General features: G+C 43.3%; 1 protein-coding gene across 8 annotated transcripts in view; it reads left to right on the top strand.

Annotated features, from left to right (window-relative positions):
• HDAC5 (histone deacetylase 5) overlaps window positions 1-21,209 on the top strand; it is a 148,452-nt gene that overhangs the window by 120,536 nt on the left and 6,707 nt on the right. For 6 of the 8 annotated variants that reach the window (XM_063959909.1, XM_063959908.1, XM_063959911.1 and 3 more), the window contains 14 exons: window positions 12-202; window positions 283-498; window positions 8,010-8,142; window positions 10,517-10,650; window positions 10,924-11,044; window positions 11,492-11,541; window positions 11,751-11,858; window positions 11,989-12,044; window positions 12,325-12,412; window positions 12,506-12,625; window positions 12,710-12,807; window positions 15,662-15,780; window positions 18,045-18,178; window positions 18,290-18,371. In XM_063959909.1, the coding sequence (XP_063815979.1) occupies window positions 12-202; window positions 283-498; window positions 8,010-8,142; window positions 10,517-10,650; window positions 10,924-11,044; window positions 11,492-11,541; window positions 11,751-11,858; window positions 11,989-12,044; window positions 12,325-12,412; window positions 12,506-12,625; window positions 12,710-12,807; window positions 15,662-15,780; window positions 18,045-18,178; window positions 18,290-18,371 (1,650 nt within the window). The remainder of the gene's footprint in view (window positions 1-11; window positions 203-282; window positions 499-8,009; window positions 8,143-10,516; window positions 10,651-10,923; window positions 11,045-11,491; window positions 11,542-11,750; window positions 11,859-11,988; window positions 12,045-12,324; window positions 12,413-12,505; window positions 12,626-12,709; window positions 12,808-15,661; window positions 15,781-18,044; window positions 18,179-18,289; window positions 18,372-21,209) is intronic. The other 2 variants (XM_063959912.1, XM_063959905.1) reach the window with 1 other exon arrangement.

The raw sequence follows: 21,209 nt of genomic DNA, 5'->3' as shown, positions 1-21,209 counted from the left end.
TCATGTCTCAGTCCCGCTGCATGGTCAGTCCCCCCTGGTGGGGGGAGAGCGTGTGCCCAGTTCCCTACGCTTGGTCACAAAGGGCACCCGACATCGTCCTCTGAGCCGCACACAGTCCTCCCCTCTCCCACAGAGCCCTCAGGCCCTCCAGCAACTGGTCCTTCAGCACCAGCACTATCTTGACCAACAACAGCTCAGCAAGGTATTTGGGGTTGTCTAGTGCATGTCTTTCATTTCATTACCACATGCATATATTTCTGATACAAACTTTATTGTTCCTAGCAGACTGTGGAAGGAATACGACAGCCACCTACTCACCCAGAAGAAACAGAAGAGGAGCTGACAGAACAGGATGGGGGGGACCAGTGTCGTGCTATTTTCACTCTGGATGGGGGAACAGAGAGTGAAGGAACACAAGAAGAGGAAGAAGGAGGAGAAGATGAAGGGGATGATAGTGAAGATGGACGGACCAATGGTTCAGAGCATGCATTTAAAAAGGTGGGGATAGTTCAAGAAGGATGCAGCTCAAGCAAAAAAGAAAATATATGCTTTATTGGGAAGCAAGGTTGGACAAACGTGTTAGACTTCTAGAAGGATGGATGGCCTATTAACTCTTTAGTAGATAGATGTGCCTCCTTGGCTGAGGTAAAATTAATTATTAACAGAAGACTCCAATGAAAAAGTGCCCCTAGTGGCTGAATGATCATGGAAAACACACTTGTCTATACCAAGTGGAGGGAGCCATTTCATGACTATTTCCAAATCACTAGAAGCCAGTGACATTACTGAGACATGGAGCACTTTGTACAGTTATTACTAATTATTAGTTGTATTGGTTCCGCCTAGAGAATAGCTGCCCCCACTATGTAGTGGCTAAAGATGCACTTAAACCAGGCCACACATTCCTTCAAACATGGAAATATTGATTTATGTGGCAAACTATGTCTACAGGAATATATTTTCACTATTATAAAGTTCCAAATGGCAATGAACCAGTGTGTTAAACTCAGGGAAAAATATGCTGATGAAAAGCAATTGGTTGGAGTATTTGGTCAGCTGAGGGACTGCTGGTCAACGGAAGTTTTGTCAGAGAAAAGGAAGGTGAGACGTGTTTTGCAGAATGCATGTTGACTAGGCTCACAGCACTTTTTTTAAACTATCAAAACAACAAAAAGCACCATTTGAAGGGGATGGGATTATAGCAACTTGAACCTAATCAGAGCTTTAGCATGTTAACAGCAGCAAAGAGTATTTCAGACTATGCAACCTCTGTGTGTGTGTTTTTGTAATACAGAGAAGGCTAATATGCAACCAGTCTGAGAACATTGACAGCACAGGTGAGTAGGGATATGATGCACCTGTCAAACGGAAGCAGGTAGATTGTGGTGTCTATATACAAAATGTAAATCATATTTCATACACATATCCTCAGGTGTATTTTTTATTGTAAATGTGCTTGAACAGTAATAAACATAATGAGAACAACGATGAGAAAATGGGACAAGGAAATTAGTTTTTGATGGAATGTTCTGCGGTTCTAGGGCAGGTGGAGGAATGTTCTGCACTTACAGGGCAGGAGAAGGAATGTATGTTCTGCGGTTGTAGGACTGAAGGAGGAATGATCTGCGAATGCAGGGCTGGAAGAGGAATGTTCACGATTGTATGGCTAGAGGAGGAATATTCTGCTGTTGTATGGTTAGAAGAGGAATGTTCTGCAGTGGCAGGGCTGGAGGAGTAATGTTCTGCAGTTGTAGGGCAAGTGTTGGAACGTTCTGCAGTTGCATTGCTGAATGAGGAATGATCTGCGATTGCAGGGCTGGAAGCGGTATGTTCATGGTTGCACGACTAGAGGAGGAACGTTCTGCGGTTGTATGGCAGAGGAGGAACGTTCTGCAGTTGTATGGCTAGAAGAGGACTGTTCTGCAGTTGCAGGGCTGGAGGAGGATTATTCTGTGGTTGATGGCTAGAGGAGGAACGTTCTCTAGTTGGTTGGCCAGAGGAGGAATGTTCTGCAGTTGCAGGGCAGGAGTTGGAACGTGTTGCAGGGTAGGAGTAGGACTGTTCTGCATTTTGGATGGCAGGAGAATGTTGCAATTGCAGGGCAGAAAGATGATTGCTCCAGGGCAGGAGAAATAATCTGCTAGAGAGGAGATGGGGCTTGGAAAGATAGATTGAGGAAAAGATGTTTGCAGTGTGTGTACCTCAGTGTTTTGATGTAAGAGCACAGTTCATTGATGAGGAGAGCAGAGGATGAGTCATTCATTAATGACTCACCCCCCCTCCTTCCTGTGAGTCAGACTGTACTAACACTCTCCTCCTCCCTCTTGACCTGCTCTAAAATGTAATGGGGGGGCTGCAGGCTGAAAGCGGAGAGCGATTAGAAGTGAACAGTCATTGGCAGCTTTTTTTAATTTATTTTTTTTATCAATGAAACTTGCAAATGAACATTGCTGCAGGCATACAGATAATAAGTATTTATTATAACGCGCATGAAAATGTACATTATAATGAATGAAGGGATATAGGGACCCAGAATGTTTGTAGCTAATGCTGTTCTCACATGTCCTATGACTTCATAAATTGTGGTATGTGCTAACATAGCGTTCTACTCTGTGATACCACAAAATGCTTGTCTGATGCACCTATCCATTATACATAATTACAGACATGCAGTGGGGGCAGTTAAATTGTGTACCTCATGCCTCAGTGATATTACTAGTGAATTAATAAGTTGAATACTGATTTTAGAGATGTCTTATTTGTGTGCAGGTTACAGGTGCTTTTTCATTTTCATTTCCAGTTTGCCTTTAAGTCTCTGTACCATGTTATACTTTATAATGCATAAGCCAGTATTTATGAAGAAGGGATATTTAAAATACAAAATAAATTATTTGTTCCTTATGTTCATGTAGATTGTGCAACTAGTATTGTGCAAAATACCGTGCAGAAAATGGCGTTGTACTTTTGGCTTAATATGCTATACACTGCTCGTGTCATACCCTATCCCTCTTTATACTACTCAGAAATAGGGTCTTATGAAGTGTAAAAGTGAAAGTTAAGGGGGGTACACATGGAGAGATCTGTGTTTAAAATGTAAGCAATCTGACTTGATTTTAAGCACGGATCTGTCGTGTGTATGCCCCCCAGCAATAGCGATGCGATGCGCGACCCCGTGCATCGCTATCGCCGGTGCTAGGCTCAATCTAGCGGGTCGCTCACTTCAGCACTGTGTGAAGTGAGCGGCCCCCCGTCGTTGCCGCCCCCCCCCCCCCCCTCGCGGTCTGTGTTAAGATCGCTCAGCTCACATCTCTCCTGTCAGTACTGGCCTTTAGCCGTTTCTGTTTTATCAAAGAATCTTTCTTCAGGGCAGGGCTGGTGCAAGTTTCTTGGAGCCCTAGGCAAAATTTTAGCCTTCTGGCTGTACTGCCTCTAATCCGCACTTGCCAGCCCATCACAAGGCTACGGTCCACTTCTTGGTGTTTGTAGCTGCTCAGAAGCAGCCAGCCATTATAAGGGCATCGGAAGCTGCATCCGACGGCTGGTAACCATGGAATAGTTCGATGGGAAAAGTACTTCCATTGGATCCAGAGCATTGATGTTTGCTAACCATCAGCTTCCAATATACCATCCCTAAGCAGTGGCAGCCAGTGTTGGAGTGGGGCATGAAGGGCCCACCTGGGAAGTGCATTGGTAGGGGCCCATGCTCAGAGGCTTGGATAACCATTATTGCATGTTCTGGGCCCCTTGATAAATATATATATAGTAAATACTGCTAGTGCATGGATGATAATGTACCAGATTAATAACAGCAATGCACTGTAGAAAGGGGTTGGTATTGGGAGACCGGCATTTGGGATCCTGTTGATCACCATACCCACCCCAGAATCCCAGATTCCAGAATGCCGGGGGGTGGGGTTTAGACGAGCACAACGTATACCCTTGCGGCCTCGCTGCGCTCGCTAGTTTTTATTCCCATTCCTTGTGTGTCATGGACACCCACGTCACCCAAGTCACTGTTAGTCGGCATGCCAACTGTCGGGCTGTCCAGCGTCGGTATATATCTCCCGACCGCCAGTCACATAACTTCTTCCCGTAGAAAGTACACCATAGTCCTGTGTAGTATAATGTAACATATGCAAAATGTGTAATTCAGGTGCAAAATCTGATCCCTAAAGGAGGGGATGGGCCCCCAGGAAGTGGGTCCCACCGGGGGTTTTCCCTGCACCCTGTGGGCCAGTCCGACCCTGGTAGCATCCAGAGCAGCAGTGGAAGTCAGGGTGACAGTCTGTGGCTGGGATGTTAATCAGGCTTTGCAGTTATAGTGTACATATCATACATGCCAATGTGGAAGGTAAAGGGGACACGGCACAGCAATTGCGTCATCATGGCCCCGCCCCTGCTGTACAAAGATGCATTCCCCGGCATTGTAAATGGAGAGATGATCAGGAAGTGAGCAGGGGTGGACAATGGTGAGTATGGTACATACAGTATGTACTATGTATACAGTAGTTTGGAAAAGAATAACACAGTGCCAGTTTCTGGCTCAGGCAGCATAGGTCAGTAATAATAATAGTAATACTTACCTCCCACTATTTAGATATTCAAATTCCGGACAAAATAAGCACCACCCCAAACTTCACCCAGATCCACCCCTTTCATGGTCTGAGATTTGGGACTGTCACACAACAATCATTTTGAAAGCAACGTTTAGGATACATTGGCAGTGTATAGAAGAGAACAGAAGATGTGTTTGTCTTGTACAGTTTGGAAGTTTGGGTAGCTGGGTTTGTAGCTGGCAGTCTGTTGCTCTTAGTTAGAGTTTTCACTCCATCAAACCTTTGTAATTTGTTAAGGCTCATTTTGTGAATGGCAAAAGCATAGCAGAATAAAGGGTCTATTTACTAAACCTTGGCTGGAGATAAAGTCACTGGAGATAAAGCACCAGCCAATCGGCTCCTAACTGTCATTTTTCAAACACAGCCTGTGACATAGCAGTTAGGAGCCAATTGGCTGGTGCTTTATCTCCACCGACTGTATCTCCATCCAGTGCTTAGTAAATAGACCCCTTACTGTTTTGTGAAACAGCTGGCTTACAGGGAAATGCATGGATTTTCAGGCCACTAAGTTGGTGTCTGCTGGAATACAAAGTTTACCAACGACTGATATAGTAGTTGTACAGACCTGAGCCATTCTTGCTTAAGGATTTTATTTCTTCACCAACACTGACGTCCAATAGATCAAATTTTGGGGGTAATTCTGAGTTGATCGCAGCAGCAAATTAGTTAGCAGTTGGGCAAAACCATGTGCACTGCAGGGGGGCAGAGATAACATTTGCAGAGAGAGGTATACCCCTTTTCCACTTACGATCACGGGTCGCAGCCGGGAGCCTGACACGGGAGCTGCCCCCTGCTGCGACCCGTGCTCGTCCCCTTTCCCATCAGCAGTCACAACCCGGCATATGCCGGGTTGGTGACGCTTCTAGTGACGCGGCAGGGGCGGCGCAGGGAGATCACATGATCTCCCAGCGCTGCCCTTCCATACAGTGTAAACGGGAGCCGTGTCGCATCGACACGGCTCCCGTTTACACTAGAACCCTACCCGGATCATTCCCGTGTCCTACCCAGGTAAATAGCCGGGTAGGATTCACGGGTCACTTGATCCGGGTTGACCCTTTTCCACTTGCCAAAAACACGGGTAAATGCGCGCCCCTGTGCATTTACCCGTGTTTTTTGAGCTAGTGGAAAAGGGGTATTAGATTTGGGTGGGTTATATTGTTTCTGTGCAGGGTAAACACTGGCTGCTTTATTTTTACACTGCAATTTAGATTTCAGTTTGAACACACCTCACCCAAATCTAACTCTCTCTGCACATGTTATATCTGCCACACCTGCAGTGCACATGGTTTTGCCCCACTGCTAACAAATTTGCTGCTGCAATCAACTCTGAATTAGGCCGCTTGTCTCTATAGTTTGTGCTTTCCGTTAGTATTTCTAGGTCACTTCTATGTATGTACCAAAGATCCCAATGTCTCTTCCTTCTCATTATTAATTTAACACTTAAATGAGGGTACACAGTAATTTATATATTAATAATTAATATTAATAAAGGGTTAGTCAGAAGTGTTAGTAGGTTAAGTAGGATATTTTTGCAGTTTCCACAAGATACATATTCCAGAGCATCAACAAAGGAGCAGAACTACAGTAGGTGCAGACTACATTTGCACCTTAGAATGTGCTTGCCAGATAAATATACAGTACCTTGCTAAAGTATTCACCCCCTTGGCTTTTTACCTATTTTGTTACATTACAACCTGTAATTGAATTTTTTTTTAATCTGAATTTTATGTGATGGATATGCACAAAATAGTCTAAGTTGGTGAAGTGAAATGAGAAAAATGTATATAATTATTTTTTTATAAATATAAATAAGAAAATTGGCATGTGCATATGTTTTCACCCCCTTTGCTATAAAGCCCCTGAAAAGTTCTGGTGCAACCAATTACCTTCAGAAGTCACATAATTAGTGTGTGCAATCTAAGTGTCACATGATCTGTCAGAATAAACACACCTTTTCTGAAAGGCCCTAGAGCAGGCCTGGCCAACCTGTGGCTCTCCAGCTGTTGTGAAACTACACATCCCAGCTTGCTCTACCACAGTTTTAGCATTCCCTAATAGCAAAACTGTGGCAAAGCATGCTGGGAATTGTAGTTTTACAACAGCTGGAGAGCCACAGGTTGGCCAGGCCTGCCCTAGAGGCTGCAACACCACTAAGCAAGAGGCATCACTCTGAAGACCAAGGAGCTCCCCAAACAAGTCAGGGACAAAGTTGTTGAGAAGTACAAGTCAGGGTTGGGTTATAAAAAAATATCCAAATCTTTGATAATCCCCTGGAGCACCATCAAATCCATCATCTCCAAATGGAAAGAACGTGGTACCACAAGAAACCTGCCAAGAGAGGGCCAGACACCAAAACTCACAGACCGTGCAAGGAGGGCATTAATCAGGCAGCACAGAGACCAAAGGTAACCCTGAAGGAACTGCAGAGTTCTACCGCAGAGACTGGTGTATCTGCACATGTGACCACAATAATCCGTACACTCCATAGAGCTGGGCTTTATGGAAGAGTGGCCAGAAAAAGAAGCCATTACTTAGTGTTAAAAACAAGAAGGCACATTTTGAGTTTGACAAAATGCATGTGGACGACTCCCCAAATGTATGGAGGAAGGTGCTCTGGTCAGATGAGACTAAAATTTAACTTTTCGGCCACCAAGGAAAACGCTATGTCTGGCGCAAACTCAACACATCCCATCACCCCAAGAACACCATCCCCACAGTGAAACATTGTGGTGGCAATTGGGCAAAACCATGCTGCACTGAAGGTGGAGCAGATGTAACATGTGCAGAGAGAGTTAGATTTGGGTGGGTTATTTTGTTTCTGTGCAGAGTAAACACTGGCTGCTTTATTTTTACACTGTAATTTACATTTCAGTTTGAATACACCCCACCCAAATCTAATCTCTCTGTGCACATGTTCTGTCTGCCCCACCTGCAGTGCACATGGTTTTTCCCAATTGCTAACTTTTTTGGTTTGCTAACAAACCTGAATAAGGCCGTATGCTGTGAACATTCAGATCATCTGATTGGATAATAAACATGTAATACATGGATAAGCATTAAATTAAGATTAGATATAAGGTAGTCAGACCTTACTCAAACACACCTTAGAAAGTTGAACTTCCTCATAGATAAGTAAAAAAAAAACCCAAATGACATAAAATAGGAAATCAGGCGGTTAGTATAAAGCATTTTCACTATTGTAACAATACTGGGATATTTCCATTGCGCAGTGTTGATGAACTTTGAACAACTTCTTAGAGGTAACTGGATATACACGGATATCCCATTTGTGTCTCTATGTGTGTCCTTACAGAAACCGTCTCCTCTTCCCCCATTCTTACTTAGATTTTGTATATTATAACTTCTTATAACAAACTTCTCTCTGCTCCCCAGCTGTTCCCAGACACACTCCCTCTGTATCAAGGTTCCCTTCCTCATTCGGCTTTAAGTCGTACACAGTCGTCTCCTGCAGCTCCTCTCTCTTCGTGCAGTACAGAGCCGCGCCGCAGAGTCCTCAGCACCACAGGTTTGAAAACATATCTAACTTACATAATGCCTATTATATCACTATATCACTAGTAGGGTATGTTTAGTCTGGTTCCCCTGTAGTTTCTAATGTTAAAGATTGCAAGATGAGGTCAATAAATCCCAATCCTCTGTTGTCTAATTTGTTAATTTTATATATTTTCTTTCACACATTAATAATCTAATTTTCACAAATCAGTTCACTTATTTTGAAAGGGATAGGCCACACATTCATCCCCTTGCAAGCACACACTACATCAATCTGTTCAGCTGCAATGCTGATCGTTTTTTCACAAAGTACAAGGTAAGATTGAAATAGTTACAATTCTCTAGCTTAGAATTCTCTAGCTTTCTGTGAAAGGGCAGATAGCTCAATGAATAGAGTGCCTGACTGCAATGCCACAGGCAATGGGTTCGGATCCCTGGTATGTCAGCATCTTGAAATGTAATTGAGGACAATGTGACTGAATAACAAAGCGCTCTCAAGTCAAGTTCATGAATGTTGTATTAGCGACGAGAGGAGTGGGGCAAGGAGACAGGGATGGTCAGAAGATGCTGGGCTTCAAGAAGGGGGAAGCTACATGTGAAAGTAATTAGAACAGATAATTGACAAGTGCTGCCAGCAGCACCCCCTACCCTGCAGCACTATGTGCAGTGGCACACTCTGCACATACCTAGTTATGGCACTGGTGCATGCAAACATGGGCTGTTCAGTGGGTTTACTGTGGGAGTGTTGCAGGAGTGTTCACAGATGCACAGCCGCAGGCTTAGGAGGCCATGGTCAGATGGAGAAACTGCACCTGCCATAGGGTGTCACCAATCGGTATTACAGCGTGCATGGGCACTAAAAGTGGTTGTCTCAGTCCTTGCACATTTGACCGCAGGAATGTACATAAGGGCATAAAGTCGCAGATGGTTGGAACTTTTACTGTTATGGCTGCCAGGCATTATTGGCTGGTAACTCCATATCCATAGCTTTAATTGGTATTAGATAGATGTAATTTGTTAAAATATTTTACATAGTCATTTTGATATTATTGTGTATGCTGCAGTACCCACACATACTCTACAGTACCCACACATACTCTACAATACCCACACATACGCTACAGTACCCATACATACGCTACAGCTGTTATTTGTTTTATATTTTACATAGTCATTTTGATATTATTGTGTATGTTGCAGTACCCACATGTACTCTATAGTACCCACATATATGCTACAGTACCCACAGTACCAACACATACTCTACAGTACCCACACATATGCTACAGTACCCACACATACACTACAGGACCCACAAATATGCTACAGTATCCACACATACACTACAGGACCCACAAATATGCTACAGTATCCACACATACACAACAGTACCCACAGTATCCACACACACGCTACAGTACCCACACATACTCTACAGTACCCACACATATGCTACAGTACCCACAGTACCAACACATACTCTACAGTACCCACACATATGCTACAGTACCCACACATACACGACAGTACCCACACATATGCTACAGTACCCACAGTACCAACACATACTCTACAGTACCCACACATATGCTACAGTACCCACACATACACGACAGTACCCACAGTATCCACACATACGCTACAGTGTCCACACATAATGCTACAATGCCCACACATAATGCTACAGTACCCACACATGTAAGCTACAGCACCCACACATAATGCTACAGTACCCACACATATGCTACAGTATCCACACATACAGTACAGTACCCACACATAATGCTACAGTACCCACACATAGCTAGAGCACCCACACAACCATGTTTGTAGTTAGCCTGATATACAGGAGAGTCTAATATTATTCAAGGTTTCTGTGGACTGCGGCATAATTATTGAGCCCTGATACTATAATGGCATTTTTATAGGATTATATGTTTTATTACATTATATTATTCTTTGTAATACAAAGGCTTCTCTAAAGGTCACTGAAGTGGTGATATCATAACTCCCTGTTTATACAGATACCTTTTACAGAGGTTTAGACATATTTTATATATACTAGCTAGCCACTAGCATGGCTGATGCTTGAACTCCGTTATGTTAGCAGTGCAGAAACACTAGTAAAGGGCAGTGTGAAACACTAGAGTCTAGTGTTTCACACTGCCCTTTACTTAGGCTACAGCATAACCTGTTACAGTGACATACACTAAGTATATGCCTTTGACATTAGAATATACTTACATTTTTATTTTCTAATACCATATAGAGCAATGTTTTTCACAAATTACTATAACAAAGACACATACATTTCTTACTACCCATGACAATCACCCCCACCCACATTTACTTTCTTCTGACCTGTCATGCTTTTTCCTGTTTCCCAGGCTTAGTCTATGACACTCTGATGCTGAAACACCAGTGTACGTGTGGGGATACCAATAACCACCCAGAGCATGCTGGGAGAATACAGAGTATCTGGTCCCGCCTGCAGGAGACTGGACTACTGAGCAAATGCCAGGTAATTTCTTGGGGTATATGACTGTGTTAACCACATGTTAAGAGGTTCATATGTGTGTGAATGGGTCACATTTGTCAGTCACACAAGAGATTTAAACAGAATGGGTCAATGAGGGAACTGATGTAAATTGTAGAATGTGCACAAATGATGAGACATGTTTGGACGTCTGCACAAAAGACTTGTATATATGGCTGAAACTGAGTATTTGAAGGGATATCTTAGGGGCGGTCTTCAGGGTGAGATACAAAGAGTGACATGATGTCCCTGTCACAGCGCGTACGGGGCAGGAAGGCCACGCTGGACGAGATTCAGACGGTACATGCTGAGCACCACACCCTGTTGTACGGGACCAGCCCACAGAGCCGCCACAAACTGGAGAGCAAGAACCTACTGGGTGAGGGGTGAAACAGAGTGCGTATAGTTGCTTGGGACATGGAAGTAGGCAGCAGATAACTTAGACCTGGGATGGGGATCTTGGGCAATTTAAAGGGAACAATTAATTCTTTGGCAGCAAACGAGCAAGTTAGCAATAAAAAGGGATAAAGTGGGAGATTGTTGTGTGGAGTGTGGGCAGGGGGTGGGCATGATACAGGGAGAGGACAGATAGGATTTAGTAGGGAAATAGAAGTTAAATTAAAATTACACAGAAGCAACACAAATAATGTAAATAATATACTGTGTGTATATATATGTATATATATATATTTGATTAAAAATTTTAAAGAGACGGGTTAGCATTAAGATAGCTAATATATCTTTAGAACTTAATAACGGTGGGTGACGTTTTTACTTTGTCCTAAAACTCTCTTCCTTCATTCCTTTCTGTGTAACCTACTTGTAGGACCTCTCTCTCAGAAGTTGTACTCAGTGCTGCCCTGTGGTGGGATTGGGGTAAGTCATCAGACACAGCTTCCTTGCAAACTAATTTTAGACATGTTTTCTTCTGTTAGATTCCACTTTACCAAATTCCTTTAAGGCCTTCTATAAATTATATCATCTAGACTAGTGATCCCCAAATCTCTTTACTGTTATCAAATCTCACCGTAATACTCTTAGTGTCCTCCATTTGTATATAGTACACATTGTCTTTTGTGTAACAGGTAGATAGCGACACCGTGTGGAATGAACTCCACTCACCAGCAGCAGTGAGAACGGCTGTAGGCTCCCTCCTTGAGCTGGCAGTCCAAGTGGCATCTGGAGAACTTAAAGTGAGTCGCTATGGGCAATGTATCGACATTATGTCATTGGAGATGTTTTTCTCATTTTTAATTTGTATCTGCTAACCTTAAACCTCTTTAATCCACTGGTTCTCATTCTTTGTAAATTTAACTTCCATAGAATGGATTTGCAGTTATCCGTCCTCCAGGACATCATGCAGAGGAGTCGGTTGCCATGTGAGTATGTTGAGAAGACATCTAGATATGATGGCCTTGACTCAGTAATTGGAGACTCATACATCACATGTGTCTCACTCCTGCTCTTATTAAAACCATTGAATGTATTTATGTTTCCACTGGGGCTTCTTTCTACTGTTCCATTTTGTTTTGCCTTTCTTTGGGTAGATTTATGTTTTATCCTTAGTTGCTAGCTATGCCTTCATTTCTTTGGATGACCATTTCTTTCTGTTCCACACTGGCCTGTAACTAACCATATCCCTATCCCCTTTTCCTTTAGGGGTTTCTGTTTTTTTAACTCTGTAGCTATCACAGCCAAACTACTCCGTCAGAAGATGAACGTGGGTCGCATTCTGATAGTGGACTGGGTAAGCTACTGAAAACCGGGCATCTGTGTGACATTTACATGAAAGTCTATTATAATTAGTAATAAATCCATGATCAAACTATTCTTCTTACAGGATATACACCATGGTAATGGAACCCAGCAAGCCTTTTACAGTGACCCCAATGTTCTCTATGTATCTCTCCACCGTTACGATGATGGGAACTTTTTCCCTGGCAGTGGCTCTCCAGAGGAGGTGGGTTAAGGAGGTCTGGTGTGTCTCTAGAAGGTAAGTTGATGGAACAAATAGGTAACTATATAATGTTTCTCTGTTTCACAGGTGGGTGCTGGTTGCGGAGTGGGCTTTAATGTGAACATTGCATGGACAGGAGGCGTGGAACCCCCCGTTGGGGATGCCGAATACCTGGCTGCTTTTAGGTATTGTGGAGATAATTACAGGTTTCCTTTTCTCTATTCTTGTGCCCATATCAGTTGTGATTCTGCTGCCCATTTAGGTCATTTTAGATGCCTGCAAGGCATTATTATTATTATTATCATCATCATCATAATCATCATTATTTTGAAGGAATCATAACGTGTCAGCAGCGCTGTACAAACATTATACATAGAAACAGTGTAACTTGACATATAAGTAATATAAGTACTATACAATGTAAATACAACAACACACAGCAATACAATGATAGACCAGGTAGGCCGAGGACAAGGGGAGAGGGTAGGGCAACTCGCTGTGACTTATAAGGCAAGAAGTGGTAACTCACAAGGAGCGAACGTTAGTTCAGCACTCGATGACTCTGTACCCAACTTAAGGATGAGCATACAATATCAGAATCCATAATGGTTACTTGGAGTCACAAGAGAAGGCGGCAAGGGTAGTAAGAGTGTATAAGCTTATATGCTAAGAGGAGGGGTGAACAATTGGCACGTGAACTGGGAAGAAGAGCAGGTCTTCCAGGGATTGTTAGATGCAAATAAGTGAAAGAGCATTAGAGGTTACAGTAGTTGAGGAGAAAAATGATAAGTGAATGGATGACAGTTTTCATCAGGGGTGAAAAGGGGTTTGATTCTAGAGTTGTTGCAGAGGTGAACAGAATTGAGAGAGGGGTGAAGGAGTGTTGTCAAGGATGACACCCATGCAGCAGGTTTGAGAGACAATAGGGAGGGAGAGTCTGTCAACAGAAAGAGAGGGGGCGAGACAAGTGTGCTGTAGAAGGGGGTAAAAACAATGACTTTGGTTTTGTTAATTAGAGAAAGCATTGATCCATAATTAGTTGGCAGGGAGACAGGAAGTGACACAAGAGGATGGAGGAAGAGTGGTCAAGGAAGGAGAGGAAAATGTCAGTGTATCCAGCCTAGAGATTATTGGAGACTGAAGGAGCTGATGAGGCTTCAGGGGAGGAAGTGTAGATGGAGAAAAAGATGGGAACAATGATGGAACCTTGGGGGACAATGGCAGGAAGAGGAACGGGAGGGGAGATGGACTCAGAGGTGGAAGCAGAAAAGAAAAAGTTGGTGAGGAAAGAGCTGAAAAAAGAGAGGACAGAGTCATGGAGACTGATAAAGTGGATATTTTAAAGGAGAAGCAAGGACAGTGTCAAAGGCAGCTGACAGATCTAAGAGAAAGAGCTTTGGCTGTGAGAAGGTAATTTGGTGACCTTGGTTAAGACTTAGGGGTAAATTTACTAAGATGGGAGTTCTATTTAAGATGGGATGTTGCCCATAGCAACAAATCAGATTCCAGGTATTATCTTCTAGAAGGTGCTAGATAAATGAGAAGTAGAATCTGATTGGTTGCTATTGGTAACATCCCATCTAAAATAGAACTCCCATTTTAGTAAATTTACACCTTATTGTTTATTGGGCCCAATAGACCATCAGTTCAGGCATCCATCTGAATGAGATCTCTGTGACATCGATCAGGACAGTGTAAAATTCAATGAAACAATAACCCATTTTTGTGTAAAGACATCATTTAACCTCATGAATTGTGCCTTGTAGTTTTTGGTTATACAGCCTGAGTGCTGAAAGACTGGATATTTATTTTACACAGGTGTAGTCACCCACTGCATGGGTAGAATTCTGTTTGAATTAGTTTACATTCCCACTACACTGTTTCCGATTCTTGCAATTCTTTTGTGTTCCTCTTAATTTTCGCCTTCTTTCTTTTGTGTTATCCTCTTGTTCTTTTGTGTTATCCAATATTACTTTCTCAGATATCCATTTTAATTAAAATTTACAATCAGGAAAAAATTATGTTTCACTGTTGGTAGTAATATTCAGTGAACAGGAACAAAACATTGCTCTCCAGTTGCTGTGGAATGTCCCAATGTAGATTAATGACTTGTATCCTAAAGAGACTCGTATAAACAAGCATTTTTGTGGTACATGAAAGTGTATAATCTCAAAATGAAAACACTTTCTATTCTTTGGGTTTACCTATAAATGGTTTCATTGCTCTGTATATGCATCATATGAAGTGCCAGCCCTCCAAAGATGCTACTCACTTTTCAAATAAATGACTATCTTATCTCTTCTATATGAATATCTATCGCAAACAGAGGTATCACTCAGTCTCATTTAGCCTGTATTGAAAATTACTCAGCTCCTTATAGGGTTTGCAACTGACTCAGAATGGGTTCATGCCCACAGCAGTTCCATCTGCACTACGTTGCAGGTGTTCAAGTTACCAGTTGGTGAATGCAGCTTAAGCAGACCTCAAATTAGCAACTTATCGATCAGTATGGGGGTCATATTGCCTGTGTGTAAACTTTTTCAGTCAAGTACTTGCTGTTCATGACACGCATCACAAGCATGTAATAAGGGAAGCGGTTGACATACCGCTAGTCAGGATCCCGGCGGTCACAATGCCGATGCCAAAATCCTGATTAGCTGTGAAATGCTTATGCTGGAATCCCGGCAACACAGGCTACTCTCCCTCTGTGGGTGTCCACGACACCCACAGAGGGAGAATAGAACCTGTGGCGAGCGCAGTGAGCCACCGTGGCTGCAGCGCGGCGAGCGCAGCGAACCCGCAAGGGGCTTTCTAGCGCTCGCCCGACTGGTGGCATTACAGCGTATGGGATCCCGCTGTCGGGTTCATGTCATCCGGGATCCCGTCCGCTGGCATTTCCTACTGATCCCCGTAATAAAGGGCACAGTGTCCTGCTATACTATAATACAGAGGGGGCTATAGAAGACGTTTTGTAAACTGAACTTTGTATTCGGCTTCCCAGCCATTGCCCTAACTAACGTTTCCCCCCTTTTACCGTAGAATGGTGGTCATGCCCATAGCCCGGGAGTTCTCACCAGACTTTGTCCTTGTCTCAGCTGGGTTTGATGCAGTGGAAGGGCACCAAAGCCCTCTTGGAGGCTACTCTGTGACAGCAAAATGTATGACCTTTAATACTGTTTTTTTTTCTCTGTAAATCACATGCTAACCTATTTTAATATGTACAAGTAAACCCATGGCTGGTGCTAAGAAATCATAGAAGAAATCATATCAACCAGCCGATGCATCTAGTTTGTTCTATGTAATGCCTGCTTCAGTGTTATTAAATTATCTTAGGTTTACCAATCTTGTTTTGCTTTTGTTTTTTTATTAACTTGCTATCTTGTAGTTATACTCTGTGATCTGCAACTCCCACCTATTATACACATGAATTACCCTTGATTGTCACGATTCTAACATATGATGTAAAATGACTCTTCCTTTTGAGACATTATACTTGATATTCCTGACATTATAGGGCAGCCCGTAATCTGTTAAATTAGAACGTCTTGCCAGGCCCATATCTAAAATAGAATAATGTGAACACTTACAGTAGAAATTCTCCAATATAAATACATACTGTAGCTATTTATATCTATAGATCTATATCTATCTCTCTATCTTTCTGTTTGTCTGTATCTTTTGATATGCTGAGACTCCTGTCTAGTAATGCATAGGTTCTCTTTTCGATTGGATTACAGCAGCAAACAAAGTTTGGCATGGACTCCACAAATACTCTGGAGTACTGTGTAGATAATGTACACCATGCCTCCTGCATATTGGTCCATAATTCTCTAATATTCGTGGGTGATGAAATCTTGTCTTTGATGGCACATTGAACTGCATTCCACTTGTGTGCTATTGGGTTCAAATCCTGCAAATAAGGTCCCAAATCATGATGCCAAACTCAGAGGAGTACTCCTTCAGCCATAGACTGGTGGCTACGGCCTTTGCAGTGGCGCATTTGTCATGCTGAAAGAGCCTACTTACGTGAACAAGTGCAAATGATCTGCTTGTATGGTTACATTGTACCGTCAGTGAAAACACCCCACACCATAACAGAGTCACCGTCACCTTGGACCTCTTGTTTGTTGGCCTGCCAGGTCTATTCCACCATGGGGTTTTCTACACATGTGTAATCGTCCATCTGCCCGAACCATTGGAACCTTGACTCCTCAGACCAAGCTACACATTTTCATCCTCTTGCATCCAGCGACAGTGTTCACGAGCCCAGACAGTGTGCAGAGCCTTGTGTCATGGGGTCAGCAATGGGGTCACTATAGGCAGTCAGCTCCTGTACCCCATACAAGAAAGGGAACATAGTCCTTGATCGTTCACAGTTTTTCGTTGGGAAGTTTTGTTGCATGCTAGATGTCTTCCCTGATGTTGTTTGGTTGCCGTAGATTGTTGCATGTGAAAATCTGAATTTTGTGTTGATTTTGGAGGTGGTGGGATACATCAGTCCTCGTCCAAAGTCCTTTAAATCATGATACGCTGTCATTTTCACTGCAAATTATGCAACAAAGGATCACAGACATATCTGCCTATATATAGCACTTCACTTGCGGAAGATACCATTAACCACTACTTCATAGTGCAATCAAGTGATTATTTTCATACGTACATCTAATCAGGAAAAAGGAGCTTATCTTTCTTGTCTTTAGGGCCTAATTCAGTAAGGATTGCAAATTCTGCTAAATACCGCCTCCTGCTTGCCGGCCTCCGCCCCCGCAATGCTTCGTCTTCGGCCTGGAAACGGAGCGTTGCCGCCCGCCCCGCGACCCCACTCTGCCCGATTGCCAGGCAGAGGCGATCACATTTCCTGCGGCCCCCCACCCCCGCAGAAAATACGGGCACATGCGCATGACGGGTGCTGCTCATGCGCCTGCATCTTTTTTGTACCTTTTGCAGCTGAATCGCACACTACGATACAACCTGAATTAGCCCCTTATTCTGGTAACTCTGCTATCAGTGGCCCAGGATTATCTCCTCTCTCACAAGATCTGAAAACATAAAAAAATACAAGGTGCAAGACCACCTGGTGCATTACCACACATACACAATATTAATGCAAGTAAAACATATTTACAAGCCAGTTAGAGTGTAGCATCCGAATGGAGTTCACTGGATCAGAAAGCCAACAGTCCACAAGGTTGTCCAGCCAAACACAGTATGGGAGGCCAATTTAGAAAAATCAGGTGAACAAACTCCTCAACAGGCAGAACCCTGGTTGGTGAAATAATACTCAACTATTTGTTATATTTACTAAAGGTAGATTTTTATCGATTTAACTCAAAGAGTGTATGGGTAACATTACCGTTTTCTCTGCCCTTACCATTTTTTTAAAATAATTTACCAAAGTTGTATGTCTCTGTGCTCAATGCAGGTTTTGGCCACCTCACCACGCAGTTAATGTCTCTGGCTGAAGGAAGGGTCGTCATGGCTTTAGAAGGAGGACATGACTTAACTGCCATCTGTGATGCCTCTGAGGCTTGTGTATCAGCTCTTCTGGGCATGGAGGTGAGGGCAGGCAGGGTGGAACCCCATCAGGAGGAGGTGGGAGGGTGGCAGATGTTTCTGCAGTGCTTTTCTCTTGTTGTCATCACACTAACTTTCTTTCTTGATCCGTAGCCCGCACTCTATGATAACGTTCTACAGCAGAGACCCAGTGACAATGCAGTGACCACTCTAGAGAGAGTCATCGCTATACAGAGTGAGTGACCAAATGGCCATAGATGGTGTGCGATGAGTAATGCATAGCAGAGATGTTACAGATTTGATGAGAGGTTCATAGTTGATAGAAAAGGTGTTATGATGTGTGGCTAAGGGGATGGATTAGAAAACACAGAACAATAAGATGGAAATAGACAAGAACTGGAATGAAGGACTAACAAAGTGTGGTTATGAGATAATCAGTAGAAATATGAAGTCTACTTACGGCAGGAACGAAGTGGCGGCACTGTAATGGGGCATAATATGAGCTGGGAACACTATGTCATAATATGAATTGGAGGTACTGTGTTACATAATGTGTACTGGCAGCCCTGCAGTGTGACATAATGTGAGCTAGGGCATTACTATGGTTCATAAAATAAGCTAGGGCACTATTATGGGGCATTATGGTGTCTCCCTAGAACAGTGGTCTCCAACCTTAATTGGGGTGTGAGCTACTTTCGGAAAATAAAACCTCTGAAGGAGCTACCCTCTCCCCCAATGCGCGTGCGTTCCTGCAAAAGTGGGTGTGGCCTCACAACTACAAGTTATGCCCCCCCACCGCGTAGTGCCAGATACACAAGTAATGCCCCTTAGCAGTGCCAGATACCCAAATAGTGCCCCTCAGCAGTGCCAGATATTCAAATAATGCCCCTCAGCAGTGCCAGATACATAAATAATTCCCTAGCAGTGCCAGATACACAAATAATGCCCCCCAGCAGTGCCAGATACAATGCCCCCACCAGTGCCATTTAAAATGCCCCCCGCAGCGCCAGATAAAATGCCCTTCCCCCCGCAGTGTCCGATACAGTGCCCAACACAGTGCTAACCCTTGCTGGCTTCTTCTACTGCCGCCGGTGCTGCACCTCCTGTATGAGGGACGGAAGGGGAGGAGAGCGCAGCGTGTGCCTCTCCTGTGAAGTCCGGAGAGCGGCTGCGATGAGGGTGACAGAGTTGCCAGCGGTAGCGGGCATTTAAAATATGGTGCCGGTAAGTGAGCCAATCAAAAGTTGTGGTCCGGCAGCCAATCAGGTGCCGCCACTGCCGGTCCACGAGCTCTGATTGGCTGACGGCCGGCACCATATTAAAAATGAAGGGAGAAGGAGTGCCAGTGACTGCCCAAACCCGTGCGCTCTGTGAGCTACCGAAAATACTAAGGCGAGCTACGGGTTGGAGATCACTGCTCTAGAAGCATTGGGACAGATGCCCCTTCACAATGTTGCCATGGAGCCCACAAGGTTCTGGCTAAGCCCCTGAATGGAACTTTTCTATGGCTGTCATAATCAGAAACTTAGAGTCATTTCAATAAACCTGATGTACATAAATTAAATATTTAATTCCTAAGTTATAGAAATATACCAGTACACAATTAAAGAATGGTCTTTTATGTGCAAATACTGTAAGTACTGGTTGTTATGGTCACCTTGTGTGTTATACCAAATACTGTACAGTAACATCTCAGACCAATTTAGATACAAAATGAATTAAATGCCCCTATTTTGATTATCCTCTGACACCCTTAAGGCCAGCTTACACATTTCCAATCACAGTTAACACTAGCTGCAATATAAAAATTCCACATAATTGACATAACTTTAAAAAAAAAAAAAAAAGACCAGAATTAAATATATAAGCATGGAGGTCTACCACCACTCTGCATCAAAAAAGCAAGACACTGTAGCTTGTGCGGCGGCCATTGTCAGAACTGGGAGATACTGACAGGAATGTGAGACATGCAGACAGACATGGAATGGGATACAGACCTGCAGCTCAGGAGAGATGGACACAGGCATACTGATGACCTGGGAACAGAATGAAAATGCAGAGAATCACACTGACAGGACTGAAAGAAAGAATGACAAGACAGTCAGACTGACAGGATAGGGATAGAGAGGTACACGAGACATGCAGGCAGGACTAGGAATCACACACTGACTATTTGGAGACAAACAAATACTGACAGTACTGGGAAACAACGTGTAAAGGTAACAATGAGAAAGTTATTAGATTCCCATATGAGACACTCCACATCATTGTTTCAAAGAGTTTGAGTTTATATATATATATATATATATATATATATATATATATACACACACACACACACACACATTATACAACTATGCAGCACAAAGTGCCTAAACAAAGGTCATTTGTATTCAACAGGATTGCGGTGAATGCATAATACAAATCACCGCTGATCCGATCACACTCAACGTTGAACCACTGCAGATGTACGTTTCATTACTGGCTTCATCATTGTACTAGGACTCGCAGACAGACTTACTGGACTGGGAGACAGACTGACAGATACACTGACAGGACTCAGAGAAGCACATGGTAGACACACTGACACTTCTTGTCCTATGTCCCTGTTGATCAGACAGCTGCACAGTCCCCTACTCCCTGAGCTGTGTGCTGAGCGCCTTCTCATGACATAGGGGGAAACAGCACACAATTGGTTTATTCTGCTGGTGCTTTTCCCCTACCTCTCCCTATCTGCACACAGGACAGTGCAGTGCCCTGAGCTTTTCTGAGCAGCAGTTAATTGATGGTGGTATAAGAACTACATATCATAATTACAAAGTTGCCCTTTCACATGAGCACCTTTCCCTTCTGTAAGTAAGGTGCTGCTTTACTTTTTATAACATTCAAACATAATCCATATTAGCAGCAACCAGTAACATTGGTGTTGTCAGGTACTGGGCAACAGGATACATCCCCTAAGTGCACACCTGGATGTGTGATTAGAAGGTGGTTACACGAGATGTGTAATTTGGGAGTTCTGTGTTCTTAGAGGAGGAATGTAATTAGATGTATGGTTCTGAAATCTGGTAAG

This window comes from Pseudophryne corroboree, chromosome 3 (genome assembly GCF_028390025.1).
Source record: "Pseudophryne corroboree isolate aPseCor3 chromosome 3, aPseCor3.hap2, whole genome shotgun sequence".
Taxonomy (NCBI): domain Eukaryota; kingdom Metazoa; phylum Chordata; class Amphibia; order Anura; family Myobatrachidae; genus Pseudophryne; species Pseudophryne corroboree.
The sequence above is the reverse complement of the archived record's forward strand: the minus strand, read 5'-3'. Positions and strand labels throughout refer to the sequence as shown.